Source organism: Scophthalmus maximus, chromosome 17, assembly GCF_022379125.1.
Source record: "Scophthalmus maximus strain ysfricsl-2021 chromosome 17, ASM2237912v1, whole genome shotgun sequence".
Classification (NCBI taxonomy): domain Eukaryota; kingdom Metazoa; phylum Chordata; class Actinopteri; order Pleuronectiformes; family Scophthalmidae; genus Scophthalmus; species Scophthalmus maximus.
In genome coordinates this window covers 19,992,501-20,014,388 of record NC_061531.1, presented here as the reverse complement: position 1 = coordinate 20,014,388, position 21,888 = coordinate 19,992,501, and the positions used below count along the sequence as shown (strand labels likewise).

The 21,888-nt window shown below is 49.4% G+C and overlaps 2 protein-coding genes and 1 long non-coding RNA gene across 3 annotated transcripts in view; 1 reads left to right on the top strand and 2 right to left on the bottom strand.

Annotated features, from left to right (window-relative positions):
* Positions 1-52: 52 nt before the first annotated feature.
* The window catches only part of doc2a (double C2-like domains, alpha), a 39,090-nt gene continuing 17,254 nt past the window's right edge, over positions 53-21,888 (bottom strand). The window contains exons 6-11 of the mRNA XM_035615863.2: positions 11,881-12,007; positions 11,738-11,797; positions 5,624-5,853; positions 3,538-3,619; positions 3,142-3,238; positions 53-2,978 (exon numbers count right to left, since the gene is read on the bottom strand). Of these exons, the coding sequence (XP_035471756.2) occupies positions 2,842-2,978; positions 3,142-3,238; positions 3,538-3,619; positions 5,624-5,853; positions 11,738-11,797; positions 11,881-12,007 (733 nt within the window). The 3' untranslated portion in view covers positions 53-2,841. The remainder of the gene's footprint in view (positions 2,979-3,141; positions 3,239-3,537; positions 3,620-5,623; positions 5,854-11,737; positions 11,798-11,880; positions 12,008-21,888) is intronic.
* LOC124849461 lies at positions 2,697-10,648 on the top strand. Its single transcript, XR_007029896.1, has 3 exons — positions 2,697-2,835; positions 3,867-3,976; positions 10,306-10,648. It is a non-coding gene; the product is annotated as an uncharacterized LOC124849461 (long non-coding RNA).
* The window catches only part of LOC124849455, a 7,504-nt gene continuing 1,756 nt past the window's right edge, over positions 16,141-21,888 (bottom strand). The window contains exon 2 of the mRNA XM_047328267.1: positions 16,141-17,598. Within this exon, the coding sequence (XP_047184223.1) occupies positions 16,375-17,598 (1,224 nt within the window). The 3' untranslated portion in view covers positions 16,141-16,374. The remainder of the gene's footprint in view (positions 17,599-21,888) is intronic.

The following is a 21,888-nucleotide window of genomic DNA, read 5'->3' as shown; positions in this document are numbered from 1 at the left end:
TGTCGTCTGTCTGCAGGGGGCAGTGTGAACAAAACACAGACTCACCACTAGGTCTTGTGTCGAATCTCAAAATTTACTTTGTTGCATTTCATTGTACATAAAACACCTGATAGAAATTTGAGAACAGCCGCAAAGCAACGAGATTCGCGTAAAACAACGACATCGTATAGAAACGTTCACACTCGTACATTCGGTCGTGCATCACGAACAATTACACTTGTAAACAGAAGAATCTTTTAACGTTCGGCCGAAACCTGAACGTCTCATCGTGTCACACTTTGAGATAGAAAACAGGCAGAGATAAAAACAGGTAGATCAACATATTGCATCATGCAACAACAAGGAAGAACCACTGATATATAATCATCATCATCGTCATCGTCAACAAAAGGATGCAAATTTGTTCGTTCACAGTTTCATCGAGTGCAATAGAAATGTAATGACGCCTGGAGCAACATGAGACATGTACACTTTGTAAACGGAAGCTGCAGAAAGTTCATTTTTCCTCTGGATGTCAAATGTATTTATTAAATCCTCGAGCAACAGCGACGGTCCAGCAGCTCAGCGAACTGTGTCTCCGCATCGACACAACTTTCAAACGGCTGCGAACACAAACTCCACAGAGCGAGACGACGATGATGTTTCATTACTTTCACAAACTCAAAAAAAAAACCCACTTAAGATTATTAATGATTATTAAAACAATGGTTTTATCTCACATAAGCTGTCGTTAGCCTGTCTGGCTAACTAGCTGCTTACCTCCTGACATGTTAGCTTATGGCATAAAGAATTATGTTGTAAAAGATTTGTTAGCATGGGTGTTATATTGCTAGTCTTGGACTTCCACCAGACTTTAAGCTAACGTTAGCCCGAACACATCGCTTAAGTCTTCATACAAAAAGCTTTTGTCTCACGTAACATCAAAAGTGAAATAAACCTTTTGAAAACAAAAACAAAGGTGTGTCCACTGAATGGACAAATTATGCTGTTAAAGAAACGCAGATACTTTTCTTTCTTCTAGCTAATTAGACCATCGATGCTGGTTTAATTTACTAGCACCTGTTAGCTTTAGCCTCAGCGTGTTAACTTTAGCCTGTTAGCTTTAGCCTCAGTCTGTTAGCTTTAGCCTATTAGCTTGAACCTCAGTCTGTTAGCTTTACCATGTTAGCTTTAGTCTCAGTCTCTTAGCTTTAGCCTGTTAGCTTTAGCCTCAGCCTGTTAGCTTTAGCCTGTTAGCTTTAGCCTCAGTCTGTTAGCTTTAGCCTATTAGCTTGAGCCTCAGTCTGTTAGCTTTACCATGTTAGCTTTAGCCTCAGTCTCTTAGCTTTAGCCTCAGTCTGTTAGCTTTAGCCTATTAGCTTGAGCCTCAGTCTGTTAGCTTTAGCCTGTTAGCTTTAGCCTCAGTCTGTTAGCTTTAGCCTATTAGCTTTAGCCTCCGTCTGTTAGCTTTACCATGTTAGCTTTAGCCTCAGTCTCTTAGCTTTAGCCTCAGTCTGTTAGCTTTACCATGTTAGCTTTAGCCTCAGTCTCTTAGCTTTAGCCTGTTAGCTTTAGCCTCAGCCTGTAAGCTTATATAGTTTTTTCTGATGTGGAACAAAAAGGGTGGAACTGTTGTTGGAGACAAGGAGCGAGAGAGAGTGGATCCTGTGTCTCCATCCATCAGACGGACACAACCACCGACCTCAGAAGGAAAAGATCACGAGTCAGTGAATCTGCCTGCGGAGGTGAAGTCGCCCGAGTCAGCGTTTCTGTCAGTGCTGAACCTCCAGGGAAGCTGATACAGATCATCAGCATCATGAGATCCGAGGCTCTACTCCGGACGTGGCCCCGAAGTGTAAATCACAACGTCAGAACACAGAACAACGTTTCTGCCTCACCCAGAAGTATTTCCTGTTAAAAGTCCGTGTGACGTCCAATCAGAGAGGAACTTGTCATTGTTGTTTTCCTCTTTGTCGTCGTGATTTGCACTTCTGGGCCACCGTACTCTACCTCCCGGTGTCATCGCGTGAGCTTCGGCTCAATGGTTCTAAGTGACGAACATGACGACTGTGGTCTTCTCCTGGGCTTCGCTCTGGTTCGTTCCTGGAACAAGCCGAGGTGCAACACAAGACGTGTCCATGCTGACGGTACAAGGTTTGTCGTACATTCAGAATTATTATACTCACATGTAAACATCTTTTACAACATGCTTTGGCAAAACTTCACTTACTTCACTTCACTGTTGGAGACCGGCGACGTCGCTGCTTCATGCAAATACATTTAAATTGAAATGATTCTGATTGTTGATCTTTGAAAAACCCTGGAAGGTTGAACAACACATCCATCATCCAGACGGTGGACGAGTCCGGAAAAACATTCAGAGCAGAACCACCGTCTGGGTTTTATCAAAGATCACGCTCCAGTGATTTGAATAGACTTGTAGGTCTACGTGGACGGAGGCAGGGGGCGCTGTCTGTCAGGACACCAGATATATTTATCAATTTCCTTTTTTTGGGTCCTGACTTTTCTTCGAAGCAAAACAGGAAATTCGATAAACAAAAAAACTAAAATGCATATTTATTTACGTCAGAATTCTGTGATTTCACTTTCACATGTGAGTTCCACCCAAGTCCAGTGTGTCGGTCTAACCCTTGTGTGTGTGTGTGTGTGTGTGTGTGTGTGTGTGTGTGTGTGTGATGGAGCCAACAAGCTTCTTCTTCTTCTGGACGACTCGCTGTGGAATAACGAAGGCACAAACCATGGAGCTGCCGCAGCTGCTGACTCCTGCGGCCGAGTCGCCTCGAGTCCGTCTGGGAAAAGAAACCGGAGGAACCACGTGAAAACCCCCGACGTCAGGTGAGGTCAGTCGTGGCAGAGGGTTCGTGGCAGCTCATTGGTCAGGACGTGCCACCGCTCCACCCTGCGGCCCTTGTTCTTCAGACAGTCCATCCAGTGGCGGAGGGCGTCGCCCTGCGAGTGGCAGCTCAGACAGACGCCGCCTGAACAAACGAGTCAGGAGTGAACCACACTTTCTGAACTTTCAAACCAAACTGTTGAATCAAAACTGTTGTCAACCTGAGATGGTTTAACAAGAAATCATTATAGAATTCCTGAAATGGAGTTGTGGCTTTTGGTTTGTTGCCCGGGTGAAGAAGCTCTCACCGATGAAGTCGTTGGAGCGTCCCAGGTCGTAGTCCCACACCGTCACCTCCAGCGTCTTGTTGCTCAGCTCCGACAGAGAGATCTCGTAGAAGAACTCCTGCAGGCGACACACGTTTACAGGATGACCACAGACACCAAATGAAATCTACAGCTCCTCAGAAAAACACATTCCACCATCGGGACATTGTTCTGTATCGTGTTGCATCACATGACATTTCATCAGCATCATCATCCCATTGTGCTCACATCCGGTAGAAATCTTTTCTTTCTCTTTGGGTAAATTAGTCAGAGTGACTGACGGTTGAACATGAATCAATCATCTGACAACTTGTTCAAATCGTTCTGCTCATCAGAACAAACAGATGAGGAGGAAGACGAAGGAGTCGTCGTTCTCACCTCGTTGAACTCGGGGTTCAGGGTTTTCTTCATCACCGCTGTTTTGTGCTTGGACGTCTTCAGTATGTCGGGTTTCAGGTATCTGACGGGAGAAGAGGAGGAAACACACGAGCTGAATAAACCACTTCACCTCCGACCTGAGATTTCCATGTGGCTCAGGAGGTTAGGAGGGTTGTCCACTAGTCAGACGGTCGAGGGTTCGACCCCCGTCACGAGGGCTGTGTGATGGGAGAGAGAAGATGTGTGACTGTGACTCATGGTGTCAAGATCACGTGATCTAGTTGAACGCGTCAACATTGTGAACCGGGTTTCTTCTTTCTGCATTTCAGCGTCAGTTCGGGGTTGAAACCTGGTCGTGATTGGCCGAAGAGCCCAGTACCCAGGATGCAACAGGCTCTCTCTCATGCACACCTGGACCAGACCTCGGAGACAGATCCCGGTGAGTTTCTTACTTCTGAAACAGCAGCTAATGCTAATGCTAATGTTGGCTATGTAGCAAAAGCAAAAAAAAGGAATATCGAACCATTAAATGTGTTGTAGCAATAAAAAGTGACAAAAGTTTTCTCAATTTTAACATATTTAATCTCGTGTCTATATTTTCAATTTGTATTTTATTCCAAATGGCCGACGGACACGTTGTGTTACAGTGAAGTGTCACATCTGTAATCAAAGCGTCTTGGTATTTGTGTCGCGTGTCATCAGAGAGTTGTTAATGAAAGAAAACACAATCTGAAATGTCAAGACAGGAAATGACTCGTTGTGCTTAATGAAGTCAGATGTCGACTCTGGAGGATCGGTTTCATTCTGCAGCGTCCGATGAAATCGTGTAAATCATCTGTAATGACACACTGTCAGTTTTACAGTGCAGCTCGCACACACACACACACACACACACACACACACACACACACACACACACACACACACACACACATATCACGTAACAGAACCTGGAGGGAAACTGGTTCTGACCAGTTAACAGGAGGAAATACTGAATGTGATCTGTTCATGTTCTCATTATCTCTAACTGGACTTCTGACAATGAACGAATTTAAGAAATATTATTTTATGCACAGGATCAATTTGCACAGTATATCATTTTCTACCACTAGGGGTCTCAATGTCCCATTTCTGTCTAGACTCTTTCATTAACTTTAATCAATGGTTTAATGACACCAACTGTTCATCAAATGATAATATTTGTTTGATGGTGGACGGAAATTAACTTTATCAATATAATATCATAATGTCAATATTTCATCAACATTATCCTCGTGTGTTTTCATTCCTGAACCTAATTGAAGTAAAGATGTTGAGATCACATGAAGAAGAGTTATAACAGCTTCATCATCGTTTCATCAGTTGAGCTTTGTTCAGATGTTCGTTGTCTCCAGAGGATGAATCCCGGTTACACTTCAGCCTCGGCTGTATTTTGTATTTAGTGCTAATTAGCAATTGTTAGCACGCTAACCCTACGACGGTGATCGTGGTGGACATCCACGTCAGCGGTTCAGAGCGTCGTCCTGTCGTCAGGTGGACGACACCGACTGGACCTCGTCGGGTCGTTGGACAGAACATCGAGTTCTGTTTGACTCTCTGGCCCCGCCCCCTCAGCTGTCAGTCACTCTCTTGTTCTGGACTCTGTATTCAGACAGCGTGCGACTGAAGAGCCTCCGCCGGAGGAAAGCAAAAGCTTTAAATCCCCGACATTGGCCCCCGGGCGTTTTCCTTCTGACAGCGCCGAGCCGAGCCGAGCCGCTGATGATGATCCTTCCTGCTGGGAAACAGATGGAGCTTCTTCCACAACAACTGCATCGTTGATTAGTGAAGTTAATAAGATGGAAGTGTTTCTCTGACTGATCCTGTCTCTGATGAATCCACTCACACTCGTGGATCAGTGCTGACACGAACCGAAAACAAGACAAGGGAGAAACAGATTCTGCTCTGAACCAATAGTCTCTTCTGTCCGGCCAGTGAAGCAAAAGATAAAGAAATGGTGTCAGTGATAAGATGCTGAAGACACACTGGACCAAACCACCATCCCTCGGACCTGGACAACTTTCATCACATATATCAGAACTCTCACATTTTGACGTAGGGGTCGGAGAATCCATTGACGTCCATGGCTGCCAGGTGAGCACAGCGCTTCACGCCCACGCAGAGTCCTCCTGCTCCTCCTGCTCCTCCTGCTCCTGCTCCTCCTCCTCCTCCTCCTCCCTCCACGTCTTTCTCGTCCGGACTGAGCGGAGATAAAAACTGCAGCGACAGCAGCAGACGACCTCTCTCCTCCAGACTGTGCAGCTGCTCGTTCTCCCACTGTGGACAAAAGGAAACCAGTTAGATTATTTTAGTCTGTTTCGTTAAATCAGATTAGTAAAATGGTTTATTAGCAATTTTTAAATTGGATGAATTTAGTCATTAACCATGGATCATTTGTGATCATTAGTTCAATTGTTTTTTTTCTTTCATTGGAACAGTTCCGTCGGTTTATTTTCCATCCATCCATCGTCTACCGCTTTATCCATTTAAAGGTCACGGGGGGCTGGAGCAGATCCCAGCTGACATTGGGCGAGAGGCGGGGTTCACCCTGGACAGGTCCCAGCCTATCACAGGGCCACACACAGAGACAAACAACCATTCACTCTCACATTCACACCTACGGTCAATTTAGAGTCTCCAATGAACCTGACTCCATTCTCATGTGTCTGGACTGTGGGAGGAAGATGGAGAACCAGGAGAGAACCAGAGAGAACCTGGAGAGAACCAGGAGAGAACCAGAGAGAACCTGGAGAGAACCAGGAGAGAACCAGAGAGAACCAGGAGAGAACATGCAAACTCCACACAGAAAGGCCCTGGTTGGGTTGAACTGGGACTTGAACCCAGAACCTTCTTGCTGTGAGGTGAAGGTGCTGACCACTTCACCACCGTGCAGCCGATTTCTTTTCTTTTTGTTTAATTAGTTCAGTCATTGATTTAAGTCGGATTAGTTTGGTTGGATACATTTGGTTTAGTTAAACTGACATCATTCGATTAGTGAAATCAGATTAGTTTAGTTTGTTCGACCTGATTAGATGCGTCACATTTTCTTTGCTGGTCAATTTAATTTAATCTGAAAAAGTTCCCACACGAGAAGAGAATTAGCCCGAAGGTGAGAAACGCAGCCGCACCTCTGCCCCCTGATGGTGTTCGTTAGAACTGCAGGTCTCTGATTTGAGACCTGCTCCCTCCTCCTCTCTCCTCCCTCCTCCTCTCTCCTCCCTCCCCCCTCCTCCTCCTCCTCATCCTCCTCCTCCCTCCTCCCTCCTCCTCCTCCTCCTCCCTCCCTCCTCCTCCCTCCTCCTCCTCCTCCTCCCTCCCTCCTCCTGCTCCTCCCTCCTCCTCCTCCTCCTCCTCCCTCCTCCCTCCTCCATCCTCCTCCTCCTCCCTCCTCCCTCCTCCTCCTCCTCCTCCCTCCCTCCTCCTCCTCCTCCTCCTCCTCCTCCTCCTCCCTCCCTCCTCCTCCTCATCCTCCCTCCCCCCTCCTCCTCCTCCTCATCCTCCTCCCTCCCTCCTCCTCCTCATCCTCCCTCCTCCCTCCCCCTCCTCCTCATCCTCCTCCCTCCCCCTCCCTGGGAAATGTTTATTCAGAACATTTGTTCTTTCTAAATTCAGTGGGCGTTCAGTTCCTGCTTCCCACCGTCCTTAAGAATAAAACTGCAGCTGAAAAAAAAAAAAACAGGTCAGGGAAGAACAGATCGATGACTTTCAGTGAACTCGTCACAGCATGGTTGGATTTCTCTCCCGCCTCCTCCAGCTGGTGGGAGCGGAGCTTTGTAGCTGGACTCTGCTCCGAGTGAGATTTCAGCTCAGCAGCATTTTACAAAGCCGGCGTCTCTGACTCGAGTGAAAATAAACCTTCAGCCCAACTCTGGATATCTGCTCCAATCCTCACTTCAGTAGAACCTGCAGGAGGTGACAGAGTGAGACCTCTGTCCTCGCATTTCACAGGGACGTTTGAAGTGGATCTGCATCATCCAGAGTTCACCTGAGCTCAGACGTCCAGAGGCAAGACCGGAACAAACCTGAACCGAGACCGGAACCGAGACCGGAACCGAGACCGGAACCGAGACCTCTCACTTCCGTCACATTCAGCAGCAAAAACAATCAATGACTCATTTCGCCAACAGAGCGTTTAATGTTAATTAGAATAAATTGCCATGCACAATGAATAAATATCGTTTTGCACCAACAACAGGATGTTGTCAGTTTGTATCAGTTTGTATAATGAGACTCGTCTCAGTTACATCAGCCAAACATCATGAATGAACCAACCAGCCTCATATCCATCGTATCCGCAGGGACACAAGAGAATGGACCACGGAGTCGTGGGTCTGTGGCGTCCTCTCAGACAAACGAAGGGGAGTCACTGAGTAAAGCTCCTGTTTGCCTCCACACGGAGGTCGAGCAGCTGAAAACACCGGAGGGATTTCACTGACAATGAAACACCTCCTGCGCCTCCACCATGCATGAAACTCCTGGGAAAACTGCTGAGACGCAGACGGACGAGTAATGAGCCGACGCCGGGTCGACAAACACAAAGACACGCCAAGGAAACAACAGGAAGCTTAATGACGCCGGCGTGTCACGCTCAGCGTGAATCTGACCAAAGCCTGGAAACCGTCTAATTGGACATCCAAGTGTCAATTTCCTCAAACAAGCGACAGAATCAGCTGATGGGACGGAAGAAGACCCAAAACCCCAGGGACAGAACACTGTCAGCAACTGACAACTCAGAAAAGTTTCAGTTATATCGCTGGTGTCTCTTCGAAAGACAAACTGAAACCAGGACTCAAGACAAATAAGTCCCAAGTGCTACGTCAAGATCAACTGGTCAGCGAGTCATAAATCCAAAGTCATAAGGTCAAAGGGAAGACCAACACGCCTCAAGTCATGACCTGAATCAAGACCAACACGCCTCAAGTCAAGACCTGAATCAAGACCAACACGCCTCAAGTCAAGACCTGAATCAAGACCAACACGCCTCAAGTCAAGACCTGAATCAAGACCAACACGCCTCAAGTCAAGACCTGAATCAAGACCAACACGCCTCAAGTCAAGACCTGAATCAAGACCAACACGCCTCAAGTCAAGACCTGAGTCAAGACCAACACGCCTCAAGACCAAGACCTGAGTCAAGACCAACACGCCTCAAGTCAAGACCTGAATCAAGAGCAGCACGCCTCAAGTCAAGACCTGAGTCAAGACCAACACGCCTAAAGACCAAGACCTGAGTCAAGACCAACACGCCTCAAGTCAAGACCTGAATCAAGAGCAGCACGCCTCAAGTCAAGACCTGAATCAAGAGCAACACGCCTCAAGTCAAGACCTGAATCAAGACCAACACGCCTCAAGTCAAGACCTGAATCAAGAGCAACACGCCTCAAGTCAAGGCCTGAATCAAGAGCAACACGCCTCAAGTCAAGACCTGAATCAAGACCAACACGCCTCAAGTCAAGACCTGAGTCAAGACCAACACGCCTCAAGACCAAGACCTGAGTCAAGACCAACACGCCTCAAGTCAAGACCTGAATCAAGAGCAGCACGCCTCAAGTCAAGACCTGAGTCAAGACCAACACGCCTAAAGACCAAGACCTGAGTCAAGACCAACACGCCTCAAGTCAAGACCTGAATCAAGAGCAGCACGCCTCAAGTCAAGACCTGAATCAAGAGCAACACGCCTCAAGTCAAGACCTGAATCAAGAGCAACACGCCTCAAGTCAAGACCTGAATCAAGACCAACACGCCTCAAGTCAAGACCTGAATCAAGAGCAACACGCCTCAATAATTTTAATTAATTAATTAATTAATAATTTTGCTCTGTTCGTCTTGTTTTCGTCGTATTGTCAAGTAGCCACGTTCATTTCTGAGATCTGGAATCACGGAGACTAAATAAAGACAGACAGTCAGAAACACAAGCAGTCCAACAGTCAGACTGAAAACAAAACCCAAGTTGTAATTAATCAAAGAAATGCAGGAGATTCCGTCAGACTGAGGTTTGATATTGACATTCATTAAAAGAAACTGAAGTAAAATGTGAACGAGGGGAATTATTCTGGTGTCAGGAAACGAAGTGAGAATATGAGACAGAAAGAGTCACTGAGACATGTTCCACCTCCAGACCATCAACCAGGAAGAGACGTTGATGTCTAACCAATTACAAAACTGCTCTGACATATATCAGAGAGAAAAACGCTCTCTGCATCAGACTGGATGTATTTAAAAGGCTACAACTCCTCCACTGGACAGAAAGGACGGCTGCTCGTCCCCGGGGACCTGCCGAGCTGTAGTCTGGTAACTGGAAGTGACAGATTAATAATATCATTTACAATCCAGACGTCCCGAGGGGCAGGAGGGGTTTTCTTCTCATGACCCTTTAATTCGATCGGGGTGAGAGAGAGTTTATCAAGGACTAGTTCAGATGATAGGTTTCCTCCGAGTGGAGGCGTCGGAGCGGACGACAGCAGAAGCTCCTCGTGAGGATCAGTGGAACGAAACATGAAGATCATGGTACATGAAGGTCTTTATACAGTCAGACAGGAAGTAGAAGGGAACGACTCGATTGTTGACTAGAAATTCAAGAATACTGTTAAGACTCATCTGACGGGTTCTATCTTGTTTGATCTGATTTAAATACCAATTTTTTTATTATGAATCGCTCGTTATTTCATTACTACTTCTTTCTGATTATTTTCCATAACAGCAGATGTAATAAATCCTGTGTTTTTACAGATTCACTGAAGCTTCGTCACTTCCTGTTTGGAGTCTTCGTATCACTGACACTAAAATAAATGAAACACTTCGACCGACCCAACGAGTCGAAGCTCCAACCGGACTGGATCAGAAGAATCCAGCACATAGACGGAGCCATTCAACTACAAACTGCCGCCATGAAACCAACGATTGCGTTTGTTTTCTGAGCCCGATCGACTCCGTCGAGTGGATTCACAGCTTATTACCGCCCCCTACTGACACAACGAGGGCGTAACATGACGTGAGAAGAACCAACCTGAAGACAAGGACTGAACGAGCTCGACTGAAAGTGAACTCTGCACCGACCGCTGGTCCATGTCTGTCGGAGACGTCCAGTGTTGGACGGAGGTTTGAATATAAGATATTATCAGACTCGTCTTCACATCACATCTGGATCACGGAGGCCGTGACTTTGCGCCGCGTGTCCCTGGACTACACTCGAATCGTTTCACCGTCATGGGACTTATGCTCAGGTGAAATCACATTAGCTCTCAGCTGCGCCGGAGAAGAATCCACTTATTGACCTTAGATGAGCAGCCCGGACAGAGCCCGGTTCTGAGCCCGGTTCTGAGCCTGGGTCTGAGCCCGGTTCTGAACCCGGTTCTGAGCCCGGTTCTGAGCCCGGGTCTGAAACCCGGACCGAGCCCGGTTCTGAGCCCGGTTCTGAGCCTGGGTCTGAGCCCGGTTCTGAACCCGGTTCTGAGCCCGGGTCTGAAACCCGGACCGAGCCCAGTTCTGAACCCGGGTCTGAGCCCGGTTCTGTACCCGGTTCCGAGCCCGGTTCTGAACCCGGTTCTGAGCCCGGGTCTGAAACCCGGACCGAGCCCGGTTCTGAACCCGGGTCTGAGCCCGGTTCTGTACCCGGTTCCGAGCCCGGTTCTGAGCCCGGTTCTGAGCCCGGTTCTGAACCCGGTTCTGAGCCCGGGTCTGAAACCCGGACCGAGCCCGGTTCTGAACCCGGGTCTGAGCCCGGTTCTGTACCCGGTTCCGAGCCCGGGTCCGAGCCCGGTTCCGAACCCGGTTCTGAGCCCGGTTCTGGACTTGTGTGTGAATGTTCATGTGTAGTTTAGGATTTTGTCCGACGCCATGTTTTTTTTTCAAATCAGAAGTTACCATATTTGGAGGAGGGGAGGTGTGGCCTGAGCTCGTCCACCTACAGCTGTGACCTGCACCCATTGGACGGAACCAGCTGTCAATCACACTGCAGCCACGCCCCCCAACACATCCAGTGCTTTATGGTCTATGTTACTATAACTGGACCATAATGTGTTGAAGAAGACTTGAACCATAAACTCCTCATGAAAATGTTTTACTGTCGTTATGAATCAAGTCACGTTCTCATTGAGTCGCCCTCTGCTGGTCGGGACACAGAACACAGGCCTCACACACGTTCTGACCCGGCAGCTCGTACCTCTCTCAGGTAGCAGGATATTCCTCGGAGAGCTTCGCCCATGGCCGTGGGAGACGGGATCTGTACGAGAGAGAGAGACAGAAGTGAAGAATGAAGTGTGGAGGTTTGTGAGAAGAGAGAGTGGAGGAGAGCCGGTGGTTCACCGGAGGAGGATGCTCCAGGCAGGTGTGGAAGTGTTTGGTCTGGTCGTGTTTCACTCGCTTCAGAGGGACACGAGATTCTCCAATCAACTCGTTATGAGTCAACTTGTCCTCGTCACACACAGACAACCTGGAGAGGAGAGAGGACAGAGGAGAGAGGAGAGAGGAGAGAGGAGAGAGGAGAGAGGAGGGAGGAGAGAGGAGAGAGGAGAGAGGAGGAGGAGAGAGGAGAGAGGAGAGAGGACAGAGGAGAGAGGAGAGAGGAGAGAGGAGAGAGGACAGAGGAGAGAGGAGAGAGGAGAGAGGAGAGAGGAGAGAGGAGAGAGGAGAGAGAGGAGGAGAGAGGAGGAGAGAGGAGAGAGGAGAGGAGAGAGGGAGAGAGGAGAGGAGAGAGGAGAGAGGAGAGAGGAGAGAGGTTTGAGGTTTCAAAGGCCCTTTATTAAGACATTAAACAAACAAATTAAATGATTGTGACCTCAACATTTTGAGGGTAAGACAGTAAAAAAGGAAAAATTTCAAAAATTAACAAATAACTCCCCTCCCTCCCCCACAGAGCACAAAGCTCCCCCAACAGCCCACATCCGGCTGAAGGCCAGCACATCACCCATCATCACAAAGTAGGCGTGTTCCACCCGCAGTCTGGCTTTCAGTAACCCTTTCAGAACCGGCATGGGTTCCACACTGCCCACGTTCTGGGCGCGGTTCCTTCGTGTCAGCCATATGGCCAATTTTGCAGAACCAGATAAAAAGTTTAAAAGAGTGTGCACAGTCTTTTTCTTGGCACAGTATTTTGGGCCAAAAATAAATAACGAAAAGGAAAAAACCTCCCCAAGCCCTTGGAACCACACCTTCAACAAATCAAACATTGGCAACAGGCGAGGACACTGAACAAACAGGTGAACCAATGTCTCAGAGTGTGAACAGAAGATACAGCCCTCCCCTAGCTCCGGATCAAGGTGTGCTCTGTATCTGTTCGTAGCTATCGCCCCATGCACAATCCTCCACTGGAGGTCTGCTGTCCGCTTCTCAACGGGCAGCTTGTACAGGGACCGCCAGCTGCCTTTCGGGGAAATGTCTGTGCCGAAAAACTCAGTCCACCTCGACTCTTCTATCCCTGCCAGAGAGTTCAGGGTCAAGGTCTTTACACAGGCCTGATAGAGGTTCTTCTTCCCTGCCTCCTGAAATGTGACCAGGTGAGGGGTTGTGAAGGACAGCAGCTGGTTTCCTCCCTCCTGCCACTCCCCCACAGCCGGGGTGATGGACAGGGAAGGGAACCTGTACTCACACCCCTCACTCCACTGGTCACACAGGGTGCGGTCTTCAGCCAGTGCTCTCAAGGTTGGTGGCAGAGCAGCACAGACTTCCTCCACCACTCTGTGGACCAGCCTGGCAGAGGTGATGTTGCTGGTCTCCCTCAGTCTGTTGACTGACGCCGCCGTCATCCTCATCAGATGGCCTAGTTTGGTACATCCAGCTTCTCTGAGGTTGGCTCGGAGGCTGGCAGACTGCAGCGTCCGGGTCCTGAGGAAGTTGCTGAAGAACAACGGTTCTTCAAACACCCACAGGCCCGGAGTCTCGTTGACGTTACGTGTAACCTGGAAAATCTGCCATGCCTCCAGCACAGACGAGTAGAACGGCGTCAGCCCAGTCAGGTCCACGTCCCCAAGTTGTAGGAGGAAGAGGTGCTTGTCATAGCCCAAACGTCCAGCTCTCCTCAGCAGCAGTCGGGCTGTGTCGCACCACCTCGGGACACAGTTAAAAAGTAGTTTTTGTGCTGACTGTAATCTAAATGATGCGATCCTTGCCTGGATGTTTATTAGTCCCTGTCCTCCTTCAGCCACAGGCAGGTAGAGGGCAGCTGCTCGGATCCAGTGTTTACCTGACCAGAAAAAGTCCACGATGGATCTCTGAACTTCCTCTATCAGGCCTCTCGGTGGCGTCAGGGCAATAAGTTTGTGCCACAGGGTCGAGGCAACCAAGTTATTGACCACCAGAGCTCTTCCCCTATAGGACAGCTGGGGTAGCAACCATTTCCATTTAGACAACCGAGCACACACTTTCTCCTTCACTCCCGCCCAATTCTTCTTTTGAAAACCCTCTGAGCCCAAAAACACTCCTAAAACTTTCAACCCCTCCTGCCCCCACTCAAGCCCCCCAGGCAGACTAGGCATCACCTGATCCCTCCCCTGTCCTACCCACAAGGCTTCACTTTTGGCCCAGTTGACCCGTGCAGACGACGCTCGTTCATACAACGACAGGGTGTCCTGTACATTCTGAACATCCTGCTGGTTGGAAACCAGGATGTTCACATCGTCTGCGTAGACCGAAAGGGCCGGAAAATCCTGGTCGAGTCCGAGTGACCCAGGCACTGTGAGACCACTGAGTCGCTTCCTCAATATACACAGTAGTGGCTCAATAGCGAGACTGTACAGCTGACCTGAGAGAGGACAGCCCTGCCTGATACCTCGTTTTACTGGGATTGGCCGACTCAGCCCTGCCCCCATCTTCACCAAACATTGTGCATCACGGTACAATACACCAACCCAAGCCAGAAACCCATCACCAACACCAAACGCCTTCAGTGCAGAAAACAAATATGAGTGATCAACCCTATCAAAAGCTTTCTCTTGATCTAAAGAAAAAATGCCAACACTTAAATTATGATATTTACATAAATCAATTACATCACGCATAAGAAAAATATTGTCCATAATTGTTCTGTCAGGAATGCAATAGGTTTGGTCCGAGTGTACAACTATTTCCAGAATGTTTTTGAGTCTATTTGATAAAGCCCTTGAGAGGAGTTTGTAGTCTGTGCAGAGGAGAGAAACTGGCCTCCAGTTCTTTAGTAAGGCCAGGTCTCCCTTCTTTGGCAGCAGAGACAGCACTGCTCGCTGACAGGAGACAGGAAGTGATCCTGTCCTGAAGCATTCCGATAAAACACTGTGAAAATCAGCTCCCAGAAAGTTCCAAAATTGCTTGAAGAAGTCAGAGGAGAGACCATCAATTCCAGGTGCCTTTCCGGAAGACATCTGATGGACAGCGGTTGTTAATTCCTCCATCGTCAGGTCAGCGTCGAGAGCAGCTTTCTCTCCCTGGTTGAGCTGTGGAAGCCCGTCCAGGAGCTCCTCACGGCACTCCTTGCTGCACTCCTCCGCCCCAAAGAGATTGGCATAGAAACCCACCGCATGGTTCCTCATCTCTCCTGGACTGGTGGTCACTCTGCCTCCTGGAAGTTGAAGGCAGGTCATCTGCTTCCTCTGAGCCGCTGACCTTTCTAGATTAAAAAAGAAGGAGGTGGGGGCGTCCATGTCCTTGAGCTGAAGGAAGCGAGACCTAACTAGAGCTCCCTTCACTCTCTCCTGCAGAAAGGAGCTCAACGCCAACCTCTTCTCCTTCAACAGTTGACCTGTTGAGGGGTCTGGATTATTGTGCAACCCCTCTTCAATGTTTTTAATGGTGGTTTCCAGCTCCTGGACAACTACCTTGATTCTAGCAGTCGAATGGGAGGTGTACTGCTGGCAAAAACCACGAATCTGTGCTTTACCCACCTCCCACCACATCTTCAGAGAACTAAAGTTTGTTTTCTCAGCCCTCCACTTCTGCCAAAAGCATTCAAAGCTCTGACAGAAATGACTGTCCTGCAGGAGCTTGTTGTTGAAAAACCAGTGTGATTTGACCCTGTTGCCTGGTGAGATGACCAACTCTACGCTAATGAAATGATGGTCAGTGAACCCTACTGGACTGATATTACTGTGTGCTAGTCTTGAGCTGAGGCTTTGAGAGATGTAAATCCTGTCAAGTCTTGCTGCACTCACCCTGTTATTGCTGACCCTCACCCATGTGTACTGCCTAGATTGTGGATGCTTCACTCTCCATGCATCTAACAGATCTATATCTGTGATGAGGCTGTTGAGGCTCTGAGCTGACTGTGGGTGGGGTTCCTCACTTGTCCTGTCAATGGTGAAATCCGTGGTGCAGTTAAAATCTCCACCGATGATGAGCTGATCCTGCTGGTAATTCCTCAGCTCATTTCTTAGGGTTGTAAAAAACCCAACTCTCTCTGTTCCCCGATTTGGAGCGTAAATATTAACGAAACAAAAAACTGAGCCTTCTACTTCTGCTCTGACGATAAGCAGACGGCCCTTCACCACTTCAGTAAAAGATAGGAGGGTTAGCCCTGCAGATGCTTTGAACAGCACAGCTACTCCTGCACTGAAGTTGGTGCCATGGCTAAGGACCCTGGGACCTTCCCACCAAAGACCCCAGTCTGTCTCGTCTGTTGGAGTAGTATGTGTTTCCTGTAGGAACAACACATCTGTATGTTTTAGTGTCGAGAGTTCAGAAATTAGAGCCCTTTTCTGTCTGTCTCTCCCTCCATTGATGTTTAAAGATCCTATCTTGAGGCTCCGCATAAAGAGTTCAGAAAAAAGGAAACAAGTTGAAACAAGGAGAGAAACGTAAATAGAAGAAAACACCATGTGATGCATGATCGTTCTATTTCCTGGTCTTTCTTACAGGTCGAACTATCGACACCTTCCTCAAAGCTGTGATGTGCTTTTTAAGTCGGAAGCGTTTCTTTTCATCCAACAGATCAAACCCGACCACCCTTTTTAGTATACTAACAGATCTGATGAATTTATCAATGTCACTGAAGTGATCGCTCACTTTCACTGATTTCTTGAAAGTCTCATCTAGAAAGTTGTTAATTTCCTCTAGTGAGTAGAGATCAGTACTCTTGACGGGAGTTTCACCAACGGATGTTGTGTCTGACCCCGAGTCATACTCCATGTCATCTCCCTGAGCTGGTGCCTGACTAGTGGGTCCCCCCTGTTCTTCACTGGGGGTCACACCGTGCTCTCTGTCTGCTTCAGTCCTGACTGCTGCCTGTTCTTGTGATGGTCCTGCACACTGAGAGATGCTCAGGTTTCCTGCAGCCGCAGACGCCTGCTGCCTCTCGGCCAGAGTCTGTTCCACCTCCACCACCTCGAGCCCACCAGGCCCACTGGGCAAGGCGGACTCGGGACCGGCCGCGTCACCGGCCGCTGGCGCCGCATCACCCGCCGCTGCCCCGGCGTGAGCGGCGCTGCGCGCCGCATCGGCGGGACCAGACGCGGACGCGGAACCAGACGCAGACTCGGAACCGGCCGCGTCACCGGCCGCGTCACCGGCCGCTGCCCCGGCGTGAGCGGCGCCACGCGCCGCATCGGCGGAACCAGACGCGGAACCGGACGCGGAGCCGGACGCGGAACCAGACGCGGAACCAGACGCGGAGCCGGACGCGGACGCGGAGCCGGACGCCGCCTGTCTGTGAGGGCACGCATAGCGTTTGTGTCCCACGTCTCCACACTCGAAGCATTTCACACTTCCCGAGCTTGCATACACCACGTAGTGCCCGTCACCGTGCTTGACTCTAAACGACACCTCCAGAGTTTGCGTGGGCGAGTCCAGGAACATGAAGGCCTGTCGCCTCAGGGACTGGACGTGCCTCAGTTTGGGATCCTTACATCCCAGGCTCAGCGTCCTGAAGCCGCTGGCCAACTTACCGAACCTCCGCAGCTCGTTCTCCAGCAGCTCGTTGGGGATGAACGGAGGAACCCCGGACACGGTGATCCGCGTGGAGGGAGCTGACAGCGGGGACACCTGCACGAAGATGTCCCGGATGAACACTCCGCTCTCGACCAGCTGATGGACATGCGGCTCGTCCCTGAGGAACACCACCACGGCCCTGTTCATCTGGTCGTGTCCGACCTGCTGTCCGACCGCCAGGAGGACTTCCTCCACGGTGCTGTCACTGTCCGGCGGGACGATCCTCGCTCCCTGCCGGATCGACGGAGGTGGCGTCTCGGAGGACGCCATTCCTCCCGGACACCAAACAAAGACCAAACAAAAAAAGCTCCGATCTCTCAATACACACTATAAATAATAAAGACTTACCCGATCATGCACAAATACAGATGAAAAAGGACAGTAGAGATAACTGACAAACAAAAGAACATTCAAATCTCCGCGCCACTCGAACTTCCACCACCACCACTCACGCTCACACAAACCGGAAACGGAAGGGGAGGAGAGAGGAGAGGAGGAGAGAGGAGAGAGGAGGAGAGAGGAGAGAGGAGAGGAGAGGAGAGAGGAGAGAGGAGAGAGGAGAGGAGAGGAGAGAGGAGAGAGGAGGTTTCAAAGCCCTTTATTAAGACATTAAACAAACAAATTAAATGATTGTGACCTCAACATTTTGAGGGTAAGACAGTAAAAAAGGAAAAATTTCAAAAATTAACAAATAACTCCCCTCCCTCCCCCACAGAGCACAAAGCTCCCCCAACAGCCCACATCCGGCTGAAGGCCAGCACATCACCCATCATCACAAAGTAGGTGTGTTCCACCCGCAGTCTGGCTTTCAGTAACCCTTTCAGAACCGGCATGGGTTCCACACTGCCCACGTTCTGGGCGCGGTTCCTTCGTGTCAGCCATATGGCCAATTTTGCAGAACCAGATAAAAAGTTTAAAAGAGTGTGCACAGTCTTTTTCTTGGCACAGTATTTTGGGCCAAAAATAAATAACGAAAAGGAAAAAACCTCCCCAAGCCCTTGGAACCACACCTTCAACAAATCAAACATTGGCAACAGGCGAGGACACTGAACAAACAGGTGAACCAATGTCTCAGAGTGTGAACAGAAGATACAGCCCTCCCCTAGCTCCGGATCAAGGTGTGCTCTGTATCTGTTCGTAGCTATCGCCCCATGCACAATCCTCCACTGGAGGTCTGCTGTCCGCTTCTCAACGGGCAGCTTGTACAGGGACCGCCAGCTGCCTTTCGGGGAAATGTCTGTGCCGAAAAACTCAGTCCACCTCGACTCTTCTATCCCTGCCAGAGAGTTCAGGGTCAAGGTCTTTACACAGGCCTGATAGAGGTTCTTCTTCCCTGCCTCCTGAAATGTGACCAGGTGAGGGGTTGTGAAGGACAGCAGCTGGTTTCCTCCCTCCTGCCACTCCCCCACAGCCGGGGTGATGGACAGGGAAGGGAACCTGTACTCACACCCCTCACTCCACTGGTCACACAGGGTGCGGTCTTCAGCCAGTGCTCTCAAGGTTGGTGGCAGAGCAGCACAGACTTCCTCCACCACTCTGTGGACCAGCCTGGCAGAGGTGATGTTGCTGGTCTCCCTCAGTCTGTTGACTGACGCCGCCGTCATCCTCATCAGATGGCCTAGTTTGGTACATCCAGCTTCTCTGAGGTTGGCTCGGAGGCTGGCAGACTGCAGCGTCCGGGTCCTGAGGAAGTTGCTGAAGAACAACGGTTCTTCAAACACCCACAGGCCCGGAGTCTCGTTGACGTTACGTGTAACCTGGAAAATCTGCCATGCCTCCAGCACAGACGAGTAGAACGGCGTCAGCCCAGTCAGGTCCACGTCCCCAAGTTGTAGGAGGAAGAGGTGCTTGTCATAGCCCAAACGTCCAGCTCTCCTCAGCAGCAGTCGGGCTGTGTCGCACCACCTCGGGACACAGTTAAAAAGTAGTTTTTGTGCTGACTGTAATCTAAATGATGCGATCCTTGCCTGGATGTTTATTAGTCCCTGTCCTCCTTCAGCCACAGGCAGGTAGAGGGCAGCTGCTCGGATCCAGTGTTTACCTGACCAGAAAAAGTCCACGATGGATCTCTGAACTTCCTCTATCAGGCCTCTCGGTGGCGTCAGGGCAATAAGTTTGTGCCACAGGGTCGAGGCAACCAAGTTATTGACCACCAGAGCTCTTCCCCTATAGGACAGCTGGGGTAGCAACCATTTCCATTTAGACAACCGAGCACACACTTTCTCCTTCACTCCCGCCCAATTCTTCTTTTGAAAACCCTCTGAGCCCAAAAACACTCCTAAAACTTTCAACCCCTCCTGCCCCCACTCAAGCCCCCCAGGCAGACTAGGCATCACCTGATCCCTCCCCTGTCCTACCCACAAGGCTTCACTTTTGGCCCAGTTGACCCGTGCAGACGACGCTCGTTCATACAACGACAGGGTGTCCTGTACATTCTGAACATCCTGCTGGTTGGAAACCAGGATGTTCACATCGTCTGCGTAGACCGAAAGGGCCGGAAAATCCTGGTCGAGTCCGAGTGACCCAGGCACTGTGAGACCACTGAGTCGCTTCCTCAATATACACAGTAGTGGCTCAATAGCGAGACTGTACAGCTGACCTGAGAGAGGACAGCCCTGCCTGATACCTCGTTTTACTGGGATTGGCCGACTCAGCCCTGCCCCCATCTTCACCAAACATTGTGCATCACGGTACAATACACCAACCCAAGCCAGAAACCCATCACCAACACCAAACGCCTTCAGTGCAGAAAACAAATATGAGTGATCAACCCTATCAAAAGCTTTCTCTTGATCTAAAGAAAAAATGCCAACACTTAAATTATGATATTTACATAAATCAATTACATCACGCATAAGAAAAATATTGTCCATAATTGTTCTGTCAGGAATGCAATAGGTTTGGTCCGAGTGTACAACTATTTCCAGAATGTTTTTGAGTCTATTTGATAAAGCCCTTGAGAGGAGTTTGTAGTCTGTGCAGAGGAGAGAAACTGGCCTCCAGTTCTTTAGTAAGGCCAGGTCTCCCTTCTTTGGCAGCAGAGACAGCACTGCTCGCTGACAGGAGACAGGAAGTGATCCTGTCCTGAAGCATTCCGATAAAACACTGTGAAAATCAGCTCCCAGAAAGTTCCAAAATTGCTTGAAGAAGTCAGAGGAGAGACCATCAATTCCAGGTGCCTTTCCGGAAGACATCTGATGGACAGCGGTTGTTAATTCCTCCATCGTCAGGTCAGCGTCGAGAGCAGCTTTCTCTCCCTGGTTGAGCTGTGGAAGCCCGTCCAGGAGCTCCTCACGGCACTCCTTGCTGCACTCCTCCGCCCCAAAGAGATTGGCATAGAAACCCACCGCATGGTTCCTCATCTCTCCTGGACTGGTGGTCACTCTGCCCCCTGGAAGTTGAAGGCAGGTCATCTGCTTCCTCTGAGCCGCTGACCTTTCTAGATTAAAAAAGAAGGAGGTGGGGGCGTCCATGTCCTTGAGCTGAAGGAAGCGAGACCTAACTAGAGCTCCCTTCACTCTCTCCTGCAGAAAGGAGCTCAACGCCAACCTCTTCTCCTTCAACAGTTGACCTGTTGAGGGGTCTGGATTATTGTGCAACCCCTCTTCAATGTTTTTAATGGTGGTTTCCAGCTCCTGGACAACTACCTTGATTCTAGCAGTCGAATGGGAGGTGTACTGCTGGCAAAAACCACGAATCTGTGCTTTACCCACCTCCCACCACATCTTCAGAGAACTAAAGTTTGTTTTCTCAGCCCTCCACTTCTGCCAAAAGCATTCAAAGCTCTGACAGAAATGACTGTCCTGCAGGAGCTTGTTGTTGAAAAACCAGTGTGATTTGACCCTGTTGCCTGGTGAGATGACCAACTCTACGCTAATGAAATGATGGTCAGTGAACCCTACTGGACTGATATTACTGTGTGCTAGTCTTGAGCTGAGGCTTTGAGAGATGTAAATCCTGTCAAGTCTTGCTGCACTCACCCTGTTATTGCTGACCCTCACCCATGTGTACTGCCTAGATTGTGGATGCTTCACTCTCCATGCATCTAACAGATCTATATCTGTGATGAGGCTGTTGAGGCTCTGAGCTGACTGTGGGTGGGGTTCCTCACTTGTCCTGTCAATGGTGAAATCCGTGGTGCAGTTAAAATCTCCACCGATGATGAGCTGATCCTGCTGGTAATTCCTCAGCTCATTTCTTAGGGTTGTAAAAAACCCAACTCTCTCTGTTCCCCGATTTGGAGCGTAAATATTAACGAAACAAAAAACTGAGCCTTCTACTTCTGCTCTGACGATAAGCAGACGGCCCTTCACCACTTCAGTAAAAGATAGGAGGGTTAGCCCTGCAGATGCTTTGAACAGCACAGCTACTCCTGCACTGAAGTTGGTGCCATGGCTAAGGACCCTGGGACCTTCCCACCAA